Source organism: Rattus norvegicus, chromosome 2 (assembly GCF_036323735.1).
Source record: "Rattus norvegicus strain BN/NHsdMcwi chromosome 2, GRCr8, whole genome shotgun sequence".
Taxonomy (NCBI): Eukaryota; Metazoa; Chordata; class Mammalia; order Rodentia; family Muridae; genus Rattus; species Rattus norvegicus.
The window spans coordinates 229,763,260-229,777,761 of record NC_086020.1 but is presented as its reverse complement, the minus strand read 5'-3'; the positions used below and the strand labels follow the sequence as shown (position 1 = coordinate 229,777,761).

At 39.9% G+C, this 14,502-nt stretch overlaps 1 protein-coding gene across 6 annotated transcripts in view; it reads right to left on the bottom strand.

Annotated features, from left to right (window-relative positions):
- Positions 1–5,133: 5,133 nt before the first annotated feature.
- Eif4e (eukaryotic translation initiation factor 4E) overlaps positions 5,134–14,502 on the bottom strand; it is a 36,320-nt gene continuing 26,951 nt past the window's right edge. For 5 of the 6 annotated variants that reach the window (XM_017590592.3, XM_063281172.1, XM_063281173.1 and 2 more), the window contains 4 exons: positions 12,470–12,533; positions 11,773–11,886; positions 8,824–8,963; positions 5,435–6,951 (listed from right to left, as the gene is read on the bottom strand). In XM_017590592.3, coding sequence (XP_017446081.1) covers positions 6,837–6,951; positions 8,824–8,963; positions 11,773–11,886; positions 12,470–12,533 — 433 coding nt within the window. In that variant the 3' untranslated portion in view covers positions 5,435–6,836. Of the gene's footprint in view, positions 6,952–8,823; positions 8,964–11,772; positions 11,887–12,469; positions 12,534–14,502 lie in introns of all 6 variants that reach the window. The other variant, NM_053974.2, reaches the window with a different exon arrangement.

Sequence of the window (14,502 nt, the reverse complement as noted above, 5' to 3'; positions counted from 1 at the left end):
AGAGAAATGCAGGTACAAGACAGTAGGCAGGACTGTCATGGTGCACAAGTCTAGCAGCAGCAAAGTTGAAAACTGCACAAAGATACTGTCAGAAATCAAATGAAAAAGCAGTAAAAACTTACCAATAGATGGCCACTCCTCCAGAGTGTGAAAACTTACAATCAAGAAATGGAATGGCTATTTTCAAGCTAGTCTGTTAGCAAGTGATACTCATCGCAAGATAAAAGAGGGAATGAAGAGAAAAGAATTCTCTGGTCACATACAGACTGAGAAATGCAAGCAGAAAAGGGATACAGAAAAGGAGGGGGCAGAGAAAAAATGAGAGGGACAAGGGATGCAGTCATGGGCCCTGGCACCAGGTAGAATGAACCACGTGACACTTTGCATCAGTGAGCTGAAGACAGGGGTAGGTGCCAACATCTATGTATAGAGGCTTATAGAACGGTGGTATAGATGGGTACGTATATAGACTTCAACCTAGCTCCATCTGCTGAGAAAATGTAACAAGCAGTAACACTTAGTTTAAGCACATCAATGGCCGACATTCTGTATACTGAAGGAACTGGGAATGCCATGGAGAAACCATTTCAGGGCTGGAGTAGGCAAAATGCAAGATGAGCCCAGGTGAACCTAGCAAACAGATTTGGACCCCGAACGTAAATTCTACTCAAAGAATGATTTCAAACATGTCAAAGGGAAAACCAGGCATCTTTAAGGCTCTCATACTGGTCAAACCTGGACAATGCAAAGACCAAAGTAGGTAGTGACAGTTGGAGAGTATCATCAGTCAGGCAAAATAGAAACATTTGGTCGGAAATAAATGGAACAGGAAAAGGTTTATTAAGTGTTTTTATGCGTATAAATGCTTGCCTGAATGCACATGCAGCAAGCACATATCGGATGCTGCAGACAGAGACGGGACCCTTTGCAGTTAGTTGTTGAATTGCTATGTGCTCAGAACAGAACCTGGGTCCTCTTGTCTGATGAGCCATCCCTCCGGCTCTAGAATGCTCTTATGGTAGGGTGCCAATGTAAAGCAGGGGTGGGAGGGAAGGAAACAGATTCAGGCAAGTGCTCCCTTCACAACTGCTTCAAAATCTCATCCCAAGACACTCCTTTTAAAAAGATTTTGTATTTGTGGAAGTGGGGGGTGGGGGTGGGTCAGGGGTCAGCTTCCAGGTTCTTTCCCACAACCTTTTATGAGGTCTTTACTTTTTGACACAAGGTCTGTTTGTTTCAGCTAGACTGGTTGGCCAGCACAAGGGGCCCCTCCTGTGTCCACCCCTCAGCGCTGGGATTACAAGTTCGCGTGTGCACTGCCACCACTGGCTTTCAGGTGACAGCACTTGGAATCTAAGTGTCCCTTTCTTCCTGCATGCAGCCATGTTCCAGCCATAAGGAACTAAACTGCTAAGACTGTAAGCAAGTCCACGGAATGCCTTTTTAAAGTAAGAGTTGTCATGGTCAGAGTTCCTTCACCACAACAGAACACTGAGGCAGACTTCAGAGCATACACAGCCCCGTTACCACAGGCGTCTTTTATGGTATACTACATGGGTATCCATGGCGACAGAGAAGGGATAAAGACTGCACAGAAAACCTCAGAACTCACTGCATATGTCACATGGAATACCTTTTTAGTACATATGTATGTAAATGAGGTCATGAGACAAAATGTACCTTTTATTGTTAACTTGTAAGAAAAACCGTACAGAACAGTTTTATTCTTTCATCTCTGTAGACAGACAGTGGCAACCTCAGGTGCGTCTCACTAGCAGACTCAGAAGGAACAGCAACTCTTAACTGCTCTGAGACAACTGCTCCTCAGTTTCTTCACCTCGTCTGACAGTAACTCAGTGTCACTCAAGATCTTCAAAGCCCACTTGAGAAGCACCGTAGCAGACGTTGTGGAGCAGAACTGAGGGAGACCCAGTGGAATATGCTGCCTGAAGCGTACAGGACTGCCACTATCCAGGAATAGCGAGACCTTGAGGTGTGGCTGTTGAGAACTGGCAGAGAGCGCCACATGTGGTCAGTGGCGTCGAGCGTCACTGACATCACACTTCCTATCACAGCTTCGGAGAGCAGTACCTGCATCCCAAGGGCTGCCGTGGCAACTACCCAACCGTAAACAGTCACAGGCAAAGCTAAGCTAAGCTGCCAGGTGAGTGGGGTCCACGGTAGGTTCTAAAAGGCACAGGCTCAGCAGAGGTCACAGGGAGACTGATTGGCTCATTTTTAGGAATGAGACACCATACAGAACATTAAATGGCAAAAAGACAGGTTGGGGATTTAGCTCAGTGGTAGAGCGCTTGCCTAGGAAGCGCAAGGCCCTGGGTACGGTCCCCAGCTCAAAAAAAAAAAAAAAAAATGGCAAAAAGACAAGTGGCAATTAGGCACTCAGAAATGTGGAATGTGAGTAGCCTTTATAAACAATCTGAACCTAGACTCGCTCCCTGTTTTAGACAGGAGCTATGTATAGTACATATGGTATGTTATATAAGTATGTGTGTAGTAGTTAGCTATGTGCTGGAAATGTCAATCCCCGAGCTTCAGCCTCTTCAGGGTTGGAAACACACATACCAAGTAATTTCTGCACAACATGTTCCCCAAAATTTCCAGCAGTATTACATGTAAGTCGAGAAGCAAGTTCTAAATGCCTTTTTGCCATTTCAGAGTAGCCAACATTTTACTCGCATTACCAAACGCTCCATTTTGTACTTGTCAGAGCTAAAATCGTATTCAAGCCCTATTTCGTCAATTAGAGAACCCCTCCACTCCCACCCCCCAAAAGGCAGGCAAGGTTGGCAGTGCATGCCTTTAATCCCAGCACTCTGCAATAAGATGATCTGACTTTCCTGACAGCCAGGGCTAAGAAAAGGCACAGACAAGGAGTAAGGTGTGCTAGCACAGATGTAATCCCCACATTTGGGAGGCTGAAACAGGTTTAAGCCATTCTGGGCTGTGTAGAACCTAAGCTCAAAAGGAAAAGAGAAAACCCAAACAAAACAGGTAATAAGTTCTTTTTTTTTTTTTTTTAAAGTTTTAAGATAGTGTTTTTCATTTTTTTTTTTTAAAACAAGTGGGCTGCTGGGCAGAACCACTGATTTAAATATTTATTGCTGTCTGGGCCAGAGAGCCTTAACTTGAGAATACAAAGCTGGGTGGTGGTGGTAGTGACCACCTCTAATCCCAGGATTCTGGAAGCAGAGGAAGGTGGTCAGCCTGGTCTACAGAATGAGTTCCAGAACAGCCAAGGCTATGCCTCAAAATACCAATATATGTATATAAATGATCTGTATGTAGCCCTGGCTGTCCTGGAACTCGCTCTGTACATCAGGCTAGCCTTAAACTCACAGAGCTCGGCCTTCCTCTACCTCCTGAGTGCTGGATTAAAGGCATGCACTGCCACCACACCAAGCTCTCCTTTCCCCCCAAAGAAAATCAAAGTACTAATGGGCAGAAATGGTGTACACCTAAAATTGCAGCCCGGCTACAATGAGTTTTAGGACAGCCAGGGCTAGAGAGAAAGCCTGCCATGAAAAACAGGCGAACATACTGTCACATAAACAGAGCCATGGGGCTGGAGTAACGGCTCCCAAGTTAGGAGCGGTTATGTTTTTGCATAAGACCCAGCTGGTTCCCAGTACTAGCATGGTGGCTCACAATTGTGCTTTATTAACTCCAGTTGCAGGATATTACATGTCCTGACCATCTCAGGTACCACACGATACAAAACATGCATATACATCAAAGAAACAAAACCACACACATGACTGGCATGACCAAAGCTTAAGTTTAGTGATTTAAACCTGGAGGGAGGTGTTACAAACTGGCATTTACATGTACTGGCTTCCAGAGATGGTCCCACAGCGGGATTCATTTGGAGTCCATGCTAGACAGGATTTATGCAGCCTTAGTTGTCCTAGAACAAGCACTATGGACCAGGTGTAGTTATCAATCTGATGTGTATTCTTCACAGTGTATTGAGGTCTAGTGCAAAATGAGAACATCCACCTGACTAGAATACTTCAGACTGAAGAGTTAGGAAACATGAGATACATATTAGCAGAGACCCAACACTACACCTCATTTTCTTCTGACAGTGCTGGCGACCACACAGAACATAGCACATGCTTGGCGAACACTCAGTGAGGCATATCCCCAGCCCTTGTCTTTGATAAAGGGTTTCTGTAACCCAGGCTGGCCTTATGGTCATTCTGTCTCAGCACTGTAATTACAGACATGTACCCACCCTTCAGGCCATCCACTAAACTTCACCTTTAAATCCAACTTCAGCATTCAAGAACTTCTGTCACTATCAATTTGAACACTTTACCATGTATCTTAAATGGTGATTTAGAGCGCCGATGAAAATATTTCTACTTGAACCCCGTACCTACTCTCCACGGTTGCTAGTTTATGTGCCGAGCTAAGTCTGTCAGTGTTTGCTGACCTATCAGACGTTCATCCTCAGACAGTATGTGACCAAGGATACTGGATGCAAATCCTGGACTCAAGTTCACACTTCAGCTCATATTTAAATCCTAATGCTTCTGTTTCATGTATAAAAAGGAGACACACCTACATATACATGTACACGTGACATGACTAGAACACTGCCTGACTTATGTGTAAGTGCTGTAGTTATTTCCTACTCAGTATATACGAAATCCTTCTGTCCAGGTTTTCATTTCTCCATTGTAATTACTCATCCATTACAAATTATTTCAATTTTCTCTTACAAAAATGCATCCTAATGAAAGTTTTTAACTTTAGAACTGTATTTATGTTCTCACTTCTAAAGTTGATAGTTAAATTTGAATTAAAGAAATACAAGCATTAATCGCTAATAGATACACCTACTAGAAACCCACTTGTGGTAAGGAAGTCCTATCACCAGCCACTTTCATGACGGCACTGTATCAATCAGCTCCAGGTGTCCAACCCGGGCCTCACATTCACAAGACAGCCAGGAATGCAGCCCGACACAGGCCACCCCTGCTGCAATGTCCACAGACAGACATTAGGTACAGAATGCCAAGACTGTAAGCATCACTATTGCCAAAGCACTGAACCCGGAGTGTTTGCGACAGCAAGAGCAGTCATTCTTTAAGTACATAATAAGAGCAATGCTATTAATTCCATATTTATTTTATAAGGATCTTTATCAAGTTACCAGTGTGAAAAGGATGAACTCATAATAATAACCACTTACAGAGCATTCTTCTCTCACCAGCGGTCTCCACTCTGCCACCCACAGTTCAGCTTACCCTTTGGTCTGTGACAGCCACACCTCATTTCACTAGATCCAAACAATACACAGTTATGTAGTGCAGACAAAATGTCTTCATGTTTGCTTTAAATGATACAAGGAATAGATCAAGGTTTCAAGTTTACAGAGAACCATACTGCAACAACTGACCAATATAAATAGTTCTTAATACTTGTTTATTATGTTTTATTCAGATAGTAACACTAATGTTCCTAATGCACATTCCCCTAACCTTCCTTATTCTAATTTTCTGGCCATTAAGTAAAAACATCTTAAACTCAACACTCAGTTTATAGCCACTGTTCCTATCAAATGGTGATACACCAAAATCCCAATTCTCATGAATTTTAACATATTCTAAGTACATTATTAACCTAAGACTGAAAAACTGTGTCTTAACTTTATCAAAAAAGATAGCCACATCAGTTTAATTACATGTGATACTACCTATTCAATTTATTAAAAATTGTAATAAACATAATAATAAACTAGTGCTCCAAACTTAGGCTGTGCATGGGGAAGACACTAAGAAGACACAAGAGACTGCCTTGCAATATGGAGTACAGATTCCTTCTAGAGATGGAGAAATAAAAGGACAAATCTAGTTGTCTAAAAGACAATTCACTGTACACATTTTATTTACAGTTTTGTACACTGTCTTAATATGGATGGGACCGCTTTTCTACTTGAGCCATTGTAACCAAAGCAAAATAACCTAAGTAATACAAAGTGTTAAAGTACAGCATAAAGATACAAAAGCAGACAACTAATTCTAGTTAGGAATGTAATTATGGTGTTACATTTTTATAGTCCACAATTATGTTTAGGGATCACACAGACATAGATCACTGATTTGAATGAAATGCATAAATTTGTAGCAAAGCTTTGTAGTTACAAAAAACAAAAAAATTACCAAAGAATGCACAAATGTAATGTTTATTCCACCTTTCTGTCATAGTCCTGGATCCTTCACCAATGTTACATGAGGAAAAAAACAAAAGCAAAACAAATGAAAAACTGAAATCAGAATCACTAATGTTATCAAGGAGGGAAGCAAATAAATTAACATCTAGCAGCCATCAGCAAGAGGACAGCAAGGACAATGCTGTGACAGAAAACAGAAGGTTGCTAGAAAGCTGTACTTAGACTCTCACACCAGCAAATCCGCTCCTGCATGGAGTGGAACAAAACCAGATCTTTTCCTGCTAAGGTGACAGAAATGCACGTTCTTTTTCGAATACTGTGGAAAGGCAAGTGTGTGTCGTGGTAACTCTACCCGGCTGTTACAGAGCGGGCCAGGAACACATCTGTGGGTTCTGGGGTGACGTATACTGTAATTCTTTGATTGGGATGGTGGACACACTAGCAAAAATTGGGGTGGGGGAGGAGAATGAACACAGAAGTACAAGACAAAGGCGAATGAGACTTCTCTTATATCTTAGCAACACTTGGATGGAGTCAGCTTCAGTGCAGTCCACTCTGCTTTGATGAGGCTTTGGTTCAGCTCCCAATCTCGATTGCGTGACGCAGTCTCCTGTGAGGATACTCAGAAGGTGTCTTCTTAAACAACAAACCTATTTTTAGTGGTGGAGCCGCTCTTTGTAGCTGTGTCTGCGTGGGACTGATAACCAATCACTATCTTCGGAGGAAGTCCTAACCTTTCCTTGTATACCCTCCTACAAGACACAGGAGACAAGAAACATTAGTATTTCTTTAAAAAAGAAAAAGGATTTAAATGCATTTTATAAAGCTGTAGTGTATTAGTCGATGCATTAAAAATGCAAATCAAAATGTGTTCATTTTCTTTCAGTATAACTAGCAAAATTAAAAATTAGTCTTTACTTTCACAACTATACTTTAATCATGTTACAGACAACTGGAATCCCACCAGGTTTGTCTTTATTATTACTACTAATAAAAAGGTACGATTATACCAAACAGAAACGGGCAAATCAGAATCAGCTCACGGGCTCACAGCAATTGCTTGGTTAACATAGCAAGATCCTATCTCAAAAAGTAAAATAAAAATTCTATTTACATATGAATTCTATTTTGCCTTATGTATCAACTTCACAAACCAATTTTCAAATTAGTTGTGACTACTTTAAAAATAAAATGTGATGTGTACTAAACAGGGCTTAGGTATATGACTATCAACTACAATTCAGAGGGTCTAAAGCTCATCTGCAGTATTAGAGAAATCTCTCCTTAAAAGGCCAAAAGGGGGCTGGGCATTGTGGTGCGCGCCTTTAATCACAGCACTTGGGAAGCAGAGGCAGGCACATCTCTGGTTTACAGCGTGAGTTCTGACAGAGCCAGGGCTAGGTACACAGAGACCCTGCTTCAAGTGGGTGGGTGGGTGGAGGGATGTCGAGGTGTTAACAGTCTAATCTTCAGGGAATGAAACACATCTAAAGGTTGAGAAGAAACAACAAAAGCTATAAAAATGAAAGCTGTGTGGCTAGATTGTAAGTGGGTATAAAATAAGACCGACAAAAACCTGAGAAAAGAGCAGAGAACTTAATTTTTAATCTTAGAAAGAAATAATACAGAACATTCAAAAAACAAACAGTAAAACTAAAACAAAAGTGCCATTTCCACAGTTTTACCCCTGGCAGAATCATACTTCTTCCAAAGTTTTTTTGTTTTTGTTTTTTTTTTAAGGCAATTAGTATGAAATGACATTGTAACAGTTTTTTTAAAAATACTCTTTACTATTAAAAAATGTACGTGTGTGTGTGTGTGTGTGTGTGTGTGTGTGTGTGTGTGTGTGTGTGCGCGTGCGTGCGTGTGCGCGCACACAGCAACAAGAAGTTAAACTGTGTCAGCTGGAAGCATTGAAAAACTTTTTCCTTGGAAAACTGAAGTTAAGATGTATACAGATCATCAACAACTTAGAAAGCACAAGCCTCTTCTAGGTAGTTATAAAACTTCAAAACATCTAATACTGACACAAAAAGTTCTGTAGCAATTTCTGTTTTTTGAAGAAATACAACACTGCTAACAGGTCAATGTTAATACTAAAAGATGAAAAATGACAAGTCAACAATGACTCATTGCAAATTCCACTTAGAATCAAACTTCATTTTGCTTTTTACTAATTTTCATGTAATCAAAGAGACTTCTAGCAAAACTTATGTGTATGAATTATAAAAAATAAAATTTTCAACAGAGAAACTTATAAACACATGGGCTCTAAGTATGGGAGGAAGCTGTCCTAGACAGTGCATGCACCACCAGTGCAAAGCCATGTTACAGCAATAGAAAAGACAAACACATTCAACGTTAACAGGATCCAAACTTGTGTCCAGGAAAACATTTTTTTTTTTTTTGGTTCTTTTTTTTTTTTCGGAGCTGGGGACCGAACCCAGGGCCTTGCGCTTCCTAGGTAAGCGCTCTACCACTGAGCTAAATCCCCAGCCCCCAGGAAAACATTTACGAAGAAAATAAAAAGTTTATAAATCCAACTGTCTAAAGCTATGTATGTAAAGGACGTCTACATTTAGTTAATAAATAGTCAAGGAAGCAAGGAGGGGAGCACAACGCACCCTATGTGTGTGACTGCATCTCTGTTTTCACATTCAGTCGTCCATATTGCTATCTTATCACCTTTAGCTCTAACATTGACAACAGCTCCACACACGTCATCACTGTAGTCATCAAAAGATTCTCCAATAAGGCACAGCAGCTAAAAATAAAACAAAAATAGCAAATTACATTGACTATATAGATCATCAACAACTAAGAAGAAAGCGCAGGACTCTTAGGGATAGTTATAAAACTAAACTAATTCTAATCAACAACTGACATCTGACATTGGTCAGGAAGAGGCAGCATTGGCAAGTCTGAAGCTATCCTGATCTAGACACAAGAAAGCAAATGAGTAAGATCTGACTGCGTTTTGTTGTGAAGACAGGACACACATGTTGTGGCAAACCAATGGAGGTAAGAGAGCAGTGGGTTCTGGGAATTAAACTCAGGTAGTCAGACTTGGAAACAAGCACCCTTACCTAAAGAATCACAGAGCAGTTTACAAAATGACTTTTTTTTTTTTTTTAAATATTTCATTTATTTAGTATATATGAGTACATTGTCGCTGTCTTCAGATGGTTGTGAGCCACCATGTGGTTGCTGGGAATTGAACTCAGGACCTCTGGAAGAGCAGTCGGTGCTCTTAACCACTGAGCCATCTCTCCAGCCCTACAAAATGACTTTTAAAAAAATAAATAAAAAACAACAAAGCCTAATGTGTTTCTTGTTGTGTATACTGGTATTCTGCCTGCATGTGTGTCTGTGTGAGGGTGTCAGGTTACCTGGAACTCAAATTACAGACAGTTGTGAGCTGCCATATGGGTACTGAGAACTGACCATCAATCATCTCCTTTGGTTAAAAGCAGTCAGTGCTCTTAACTATTGAGCCATCCAGCTCCAAGAACCAACTTTTAAAATGTCTATATTTTACTTGTTTATATTATTTTTCCCTTGGCTTAAAAAATAAAATAAAATTCAATTGTTTTAACGCTTTCTGCAAATTGGGCACACATAAAAGTGATCTCATGAATATCCATCTGCTCAGCAGCTTAGGTTGTTGACAAATAATTATCACAATGACAAACATATTTATGTGTCCATAACTGCCATCTTCTAACAGTTTTGAGGTAGAGTTCAGTGGCATTAAATACACTCAGCTCCACAATCCATCACAGTTTTCCTCAGCCTACAAAACTGAAATGGCCCTTTTCCTTTGGCAGCAGCACCCAACATGGAGGTCACACCCCTTGTGGGGGTTGAATGATCTTTCTAAAGGGGCTGCCTAAGACCATTGGCAAACACAGGTATTTATATTACAATTCAGAACAGTAGCAAAATTTGTTATGAAGTAGCAACAAAAACAACTTTATGGTTAAGGGTCACCACAATACAAGCAACTGTTTAAAGGTTTGCAGCATTACAAAGGCTGAGGGACACCTATGGCCTTCCAAAATGGTTACTCATACTCTCCTCCAAAACATGATTAAATCTTTGCTTTAAAATGTTACTGATCGGGCTGGAGAGATGGCTCAGTGGTTAAGAGCACTGGCTGCTCTTCCAGAGGTTCTGAGTTCAATTCCCAGCAACCACATGGTGGCTCACAGCCATGTGTAATGGGATCAAATGCCCTCTTCTGTTATGTCTAAAGATTGCTACAGTGTACTTGTCAATAAAATTTAAAAAAGAAATCTTTAAAAAGAAAAAAAAAGCTACTGATCCATATAAGTACTTATTCACTTAATAAGTGCTAACTGTAAATCAGGTATCGAGTAGAGTGGTTAAAAAGGGGGGGGGGGGGGCATTAACTTGGAACTTCAGTCCCAAAATTATGATCTAGAACCTGACCACAGAATATGCCTATGATTTCATAGTGTAGCTCATAAAACCAAAGTGCTAAAGTGTATCACAACACATTTAGTTTTAAATAATATTAACCAATAATTTTATTACTTGCTCCACTAATTTCAATTTTTAATAATTTTTCATTACAGCAGTGCTATAAATGGGTTATAAAAACTTTACATTAATCACAAAGGATAAAATCCTATTATTTTTGATTAGTGAATGAAATAAGAGGGGAAACCTGATGGTAGAGGTAAAGTTAATGTCAGCCACTTTTTTTTTTTTGGTTTTGAGACAGGGTTTCTTTGTCTATCCCTGGCTGACTTGGTACTCTCTATAGACCAGGCTGGCCTCAACTCATAGAGATTCACCTGCTGCTGTCCCATTTTTTATCTGACTCGTAGAATGATAGAAATGATTTACTGGATCATTCATCATATGTATATGATATGCACAGGATGGATAAAAATTATTTGCCAAATAGCACATGCCTATAATCCCAGCAATCAAAAGGTTTGAGGCAGCAGGATCCTGAGCTGCATCACCAGCTTAGCTCAGGCTGGTGACTGTTATTCAACAGGAAAGGTCACACCTATACACACTAAGAACCTCCCTCCTATTTAAATGTATTTCCACTCTGTATTTCAGGTTAGTATAGAGGTGTGGGTTTCATCATGGCATTTACAGACTCATGCTCTCCTAACCTATCCTCAGGCTCCCTGCCATATCCGATTCACCATCTCCTCAGTGCTTCTCTTTGTCTTATCCCATCTGGGCCACCTTCTACTTCCTAGTACATGTCTTCTCTGTCCTACATATAGATTATGTAAGCAAACATACATATGTATTTAAAACCTACACTCCACATATGAGAGAAGACATACCATATTACTCTTCCTAAGTCTGGCTTGTTTTCCTTAACATACCTTCCAATTATGTCAAAAAACCAAAATGCTTCAGGAATTTACATACCATCCTTCCACAAGGACCACACTAATTTCTATTTTGTTCTGGTTTTAGTGTATGTGATCCCACATGAGCCCAAGGCCTTCTTTAGAACAGGTGCTTTTAGTAAGAGAAAGGAGACTACATCCTACAGCTGTTTTTTCATTTTAAGGCCTTACTGTCTCTAGCCAAAAGCGATCGAGGTCACTTCGTCTCTGCTGCTTGTTCAATGTAATTAGCCATCGTCCTCCCCGTTTGTTTTTCTCATCTTCCCACATAGGCTCAATACCATCCTGCAGGATAAGAACACAGCATTAGACAATAGTGTTACTTAGTTTGAGACACAACATTAGAATCAGCAAGGAACATTGACAACCTTTCTTTCATTCCCTGTACCCTGCCATTGGCACAGCTTTTAAACATACACAAGGACTACATGCCAGAGGCACGTAACTACAGTGTCCCACCGCCTCACTGAACTCTCAAGGTCAGTGACATCAACTGCATGGCTTCATGTCACCTAAAGGTTCTGAAAGTTCCCCAGCAGAAACCTTTTAGAAGCTCCATTAGAAACTATGTAATATGAGCTAATTAATGTCCTATCCTAGGCACCTGACAAAGGTCTGTTTATAAATATCTCATGGGTTTAAAATTAGCTGACGAAGTCAGTCTATTCAAGTATATCCAGGAAGGGCTGCACAGAATTAGCAAGGCTCAAAGTCAATCCCAGGATGTTCCCATGAGTAACTAAGTCATACCACAGAGCACTGTATTCAAGCCTGGTAAAGTCAACTGCCTGAATTTGTGGCCAGTTTTTACAAATACCTGAATGGTCTGGTCCTGTAATAAATATAAACAATCATCGATTAGGCATACCTTAAAAAGTGAGTAGTCACAGCCAGGCATTAAATTACTAGACAACTGGATATGGTTGTATAGACTAGGTAAAAGAAAATAATAATTAAAAACATAATATGTAATGCAGGGTTTGGGTGCTTACACAGACATACACACACATTTGGAAAATACAAAAAAAACATAAAAGTATGTAGATTTGTTTTTCTTTTTTCATTCTACGTAGTTAATTTCTGAAATGAACAAAACGGGTCTAAATAATGATTACATTCAAAGAATTTATAATGTAAACTAATACAAACAACTATCCCAAATGACTAGTCTAGCAAAAATATCATTTGTTAATTCAATGCGTCCATGTGTGCTTAAGAAAATTAAAACAAACCATCAGTACTGTGTGGCCCAATCAACATCATCACCTCTGCAAGTGTCCAAGTGTGAACACAGCAGTGGTTCTCCAACTCGAAATGGTTCCTATCAGTCAGCACCGGAGTGTGGGGAGCTCAGGCACATGCTAGCATCACAGGCTATACCAACAGGTGGATCTGTGTGTGTTCCTGTGCTATTTCCCAAATACTTAAACCATGGAATGGTTTTTGAGATAGATATTTCGCATCCACTTCTTAAAGGCAGAAGAAGGCTGTATCACTTATCTCTTGCAGTAAAACTGAATTACACATTGATGACTATTTGCCCACCTCCAGAGAGCAGAGTTTATCTTAGTTACAAACCTTGAACAGCATTACATGAGGCCAGTTTTCCTGTGCTTACTTTGTCTAGAATATTTCAGACAATTTTGAAAAGAATTCTACATCTTTCTTACCACATTACACAGTATAATCCACCTTAAATAAGATAGCATACGGTATCTAATGACTGTTCCCAAACCTTAAGAATCTTAGGATTACATGGACTAAAGCAAAAGGACTAAAGAATTGTTTCTATAAAAATCTATAAAAAAGAGTGAGAAAGCAGGAAGTGGCCTAATCTGTCCAGAAAGGTAAATGGTCCTACCCAATCTCTCAGTCCCAGTTCCCAGGGCTTTTGCTCACACTAACCAGAGGGTAGGGCTGTGCCCCATCAGAGTCCTGGAGCCAAGCTTGGATAAACAGGTAGAGGCCAAGCAGTGCAGACTAAGTGCACATTGTGAGTGGACATGGGGTTCAAACCCTTTCTTTTTCCTTTGCAAGAGACTGGAGAACTAATTTGTGTGTAAAGAACGCTTCAGAGTTATTAAAAAGTCTTATAGTAAAACATTGAGAGTAAAATATTGAGAGTACAAAACCACTTGATCCTTTCAAGAAGTCCAATTTAGACAGCTACCTCTATTCATTCTAGAAAAGCTGAAATGTTTCATGAAAAACAAAACAATGTTAGAAAAAAGTGAATTCAGCAGTTTTATTCTTTCTATATGTTGCCTTTTTCAATGATTCAATGAATACCAAATATGTTATAATAAGCAAATATCTGTACAGGCACTGGAAACACTGAATACGGATTGTGTCCTTAAAAAAATATATAGCTATGAATTTAACCACTACAATCTAGTCTATGTGAGAAAAATATAGACTCAGAATTATATGAAAATGCTAAGCCCTGGGGTTGGGGATTTAGCTCAGTGGTAGAGCGCTTGCCTAGGAAGCTCAAGGCCCTGGGTTCGGTCCCCAGCTCCGAAAAAAAAGAACCAAAAAAAAAAAAAAAAAAGCTAAGCCCTAAATTCAGCATGTATGAGCCTAATATGAACACAGAATAGTAACTTCAAGGTAACTCAAAACTCTCCTTCAACTTTTGCCTCTCATATTCTCAAACAGTATTTCCCTGTATGTTCTCTAAAAAATTCAAGACAAATCAACTTTGGATGAGCTAGGATGCCTCTCAATGGTACAGCACTTGCCTATCACGTTCAAGGTCCTGAATTTGATCCTTGGAAAAAACAAAACAAAACAAAAACTACTGTTTTACGATAAACAATTTCAAAACATCTTAGGCATGGGCAGTGTTTACCTGCTATGCCTTAGTAGGTAAAAGCGGCGGCAGATCCCAAGTTCTAGAAT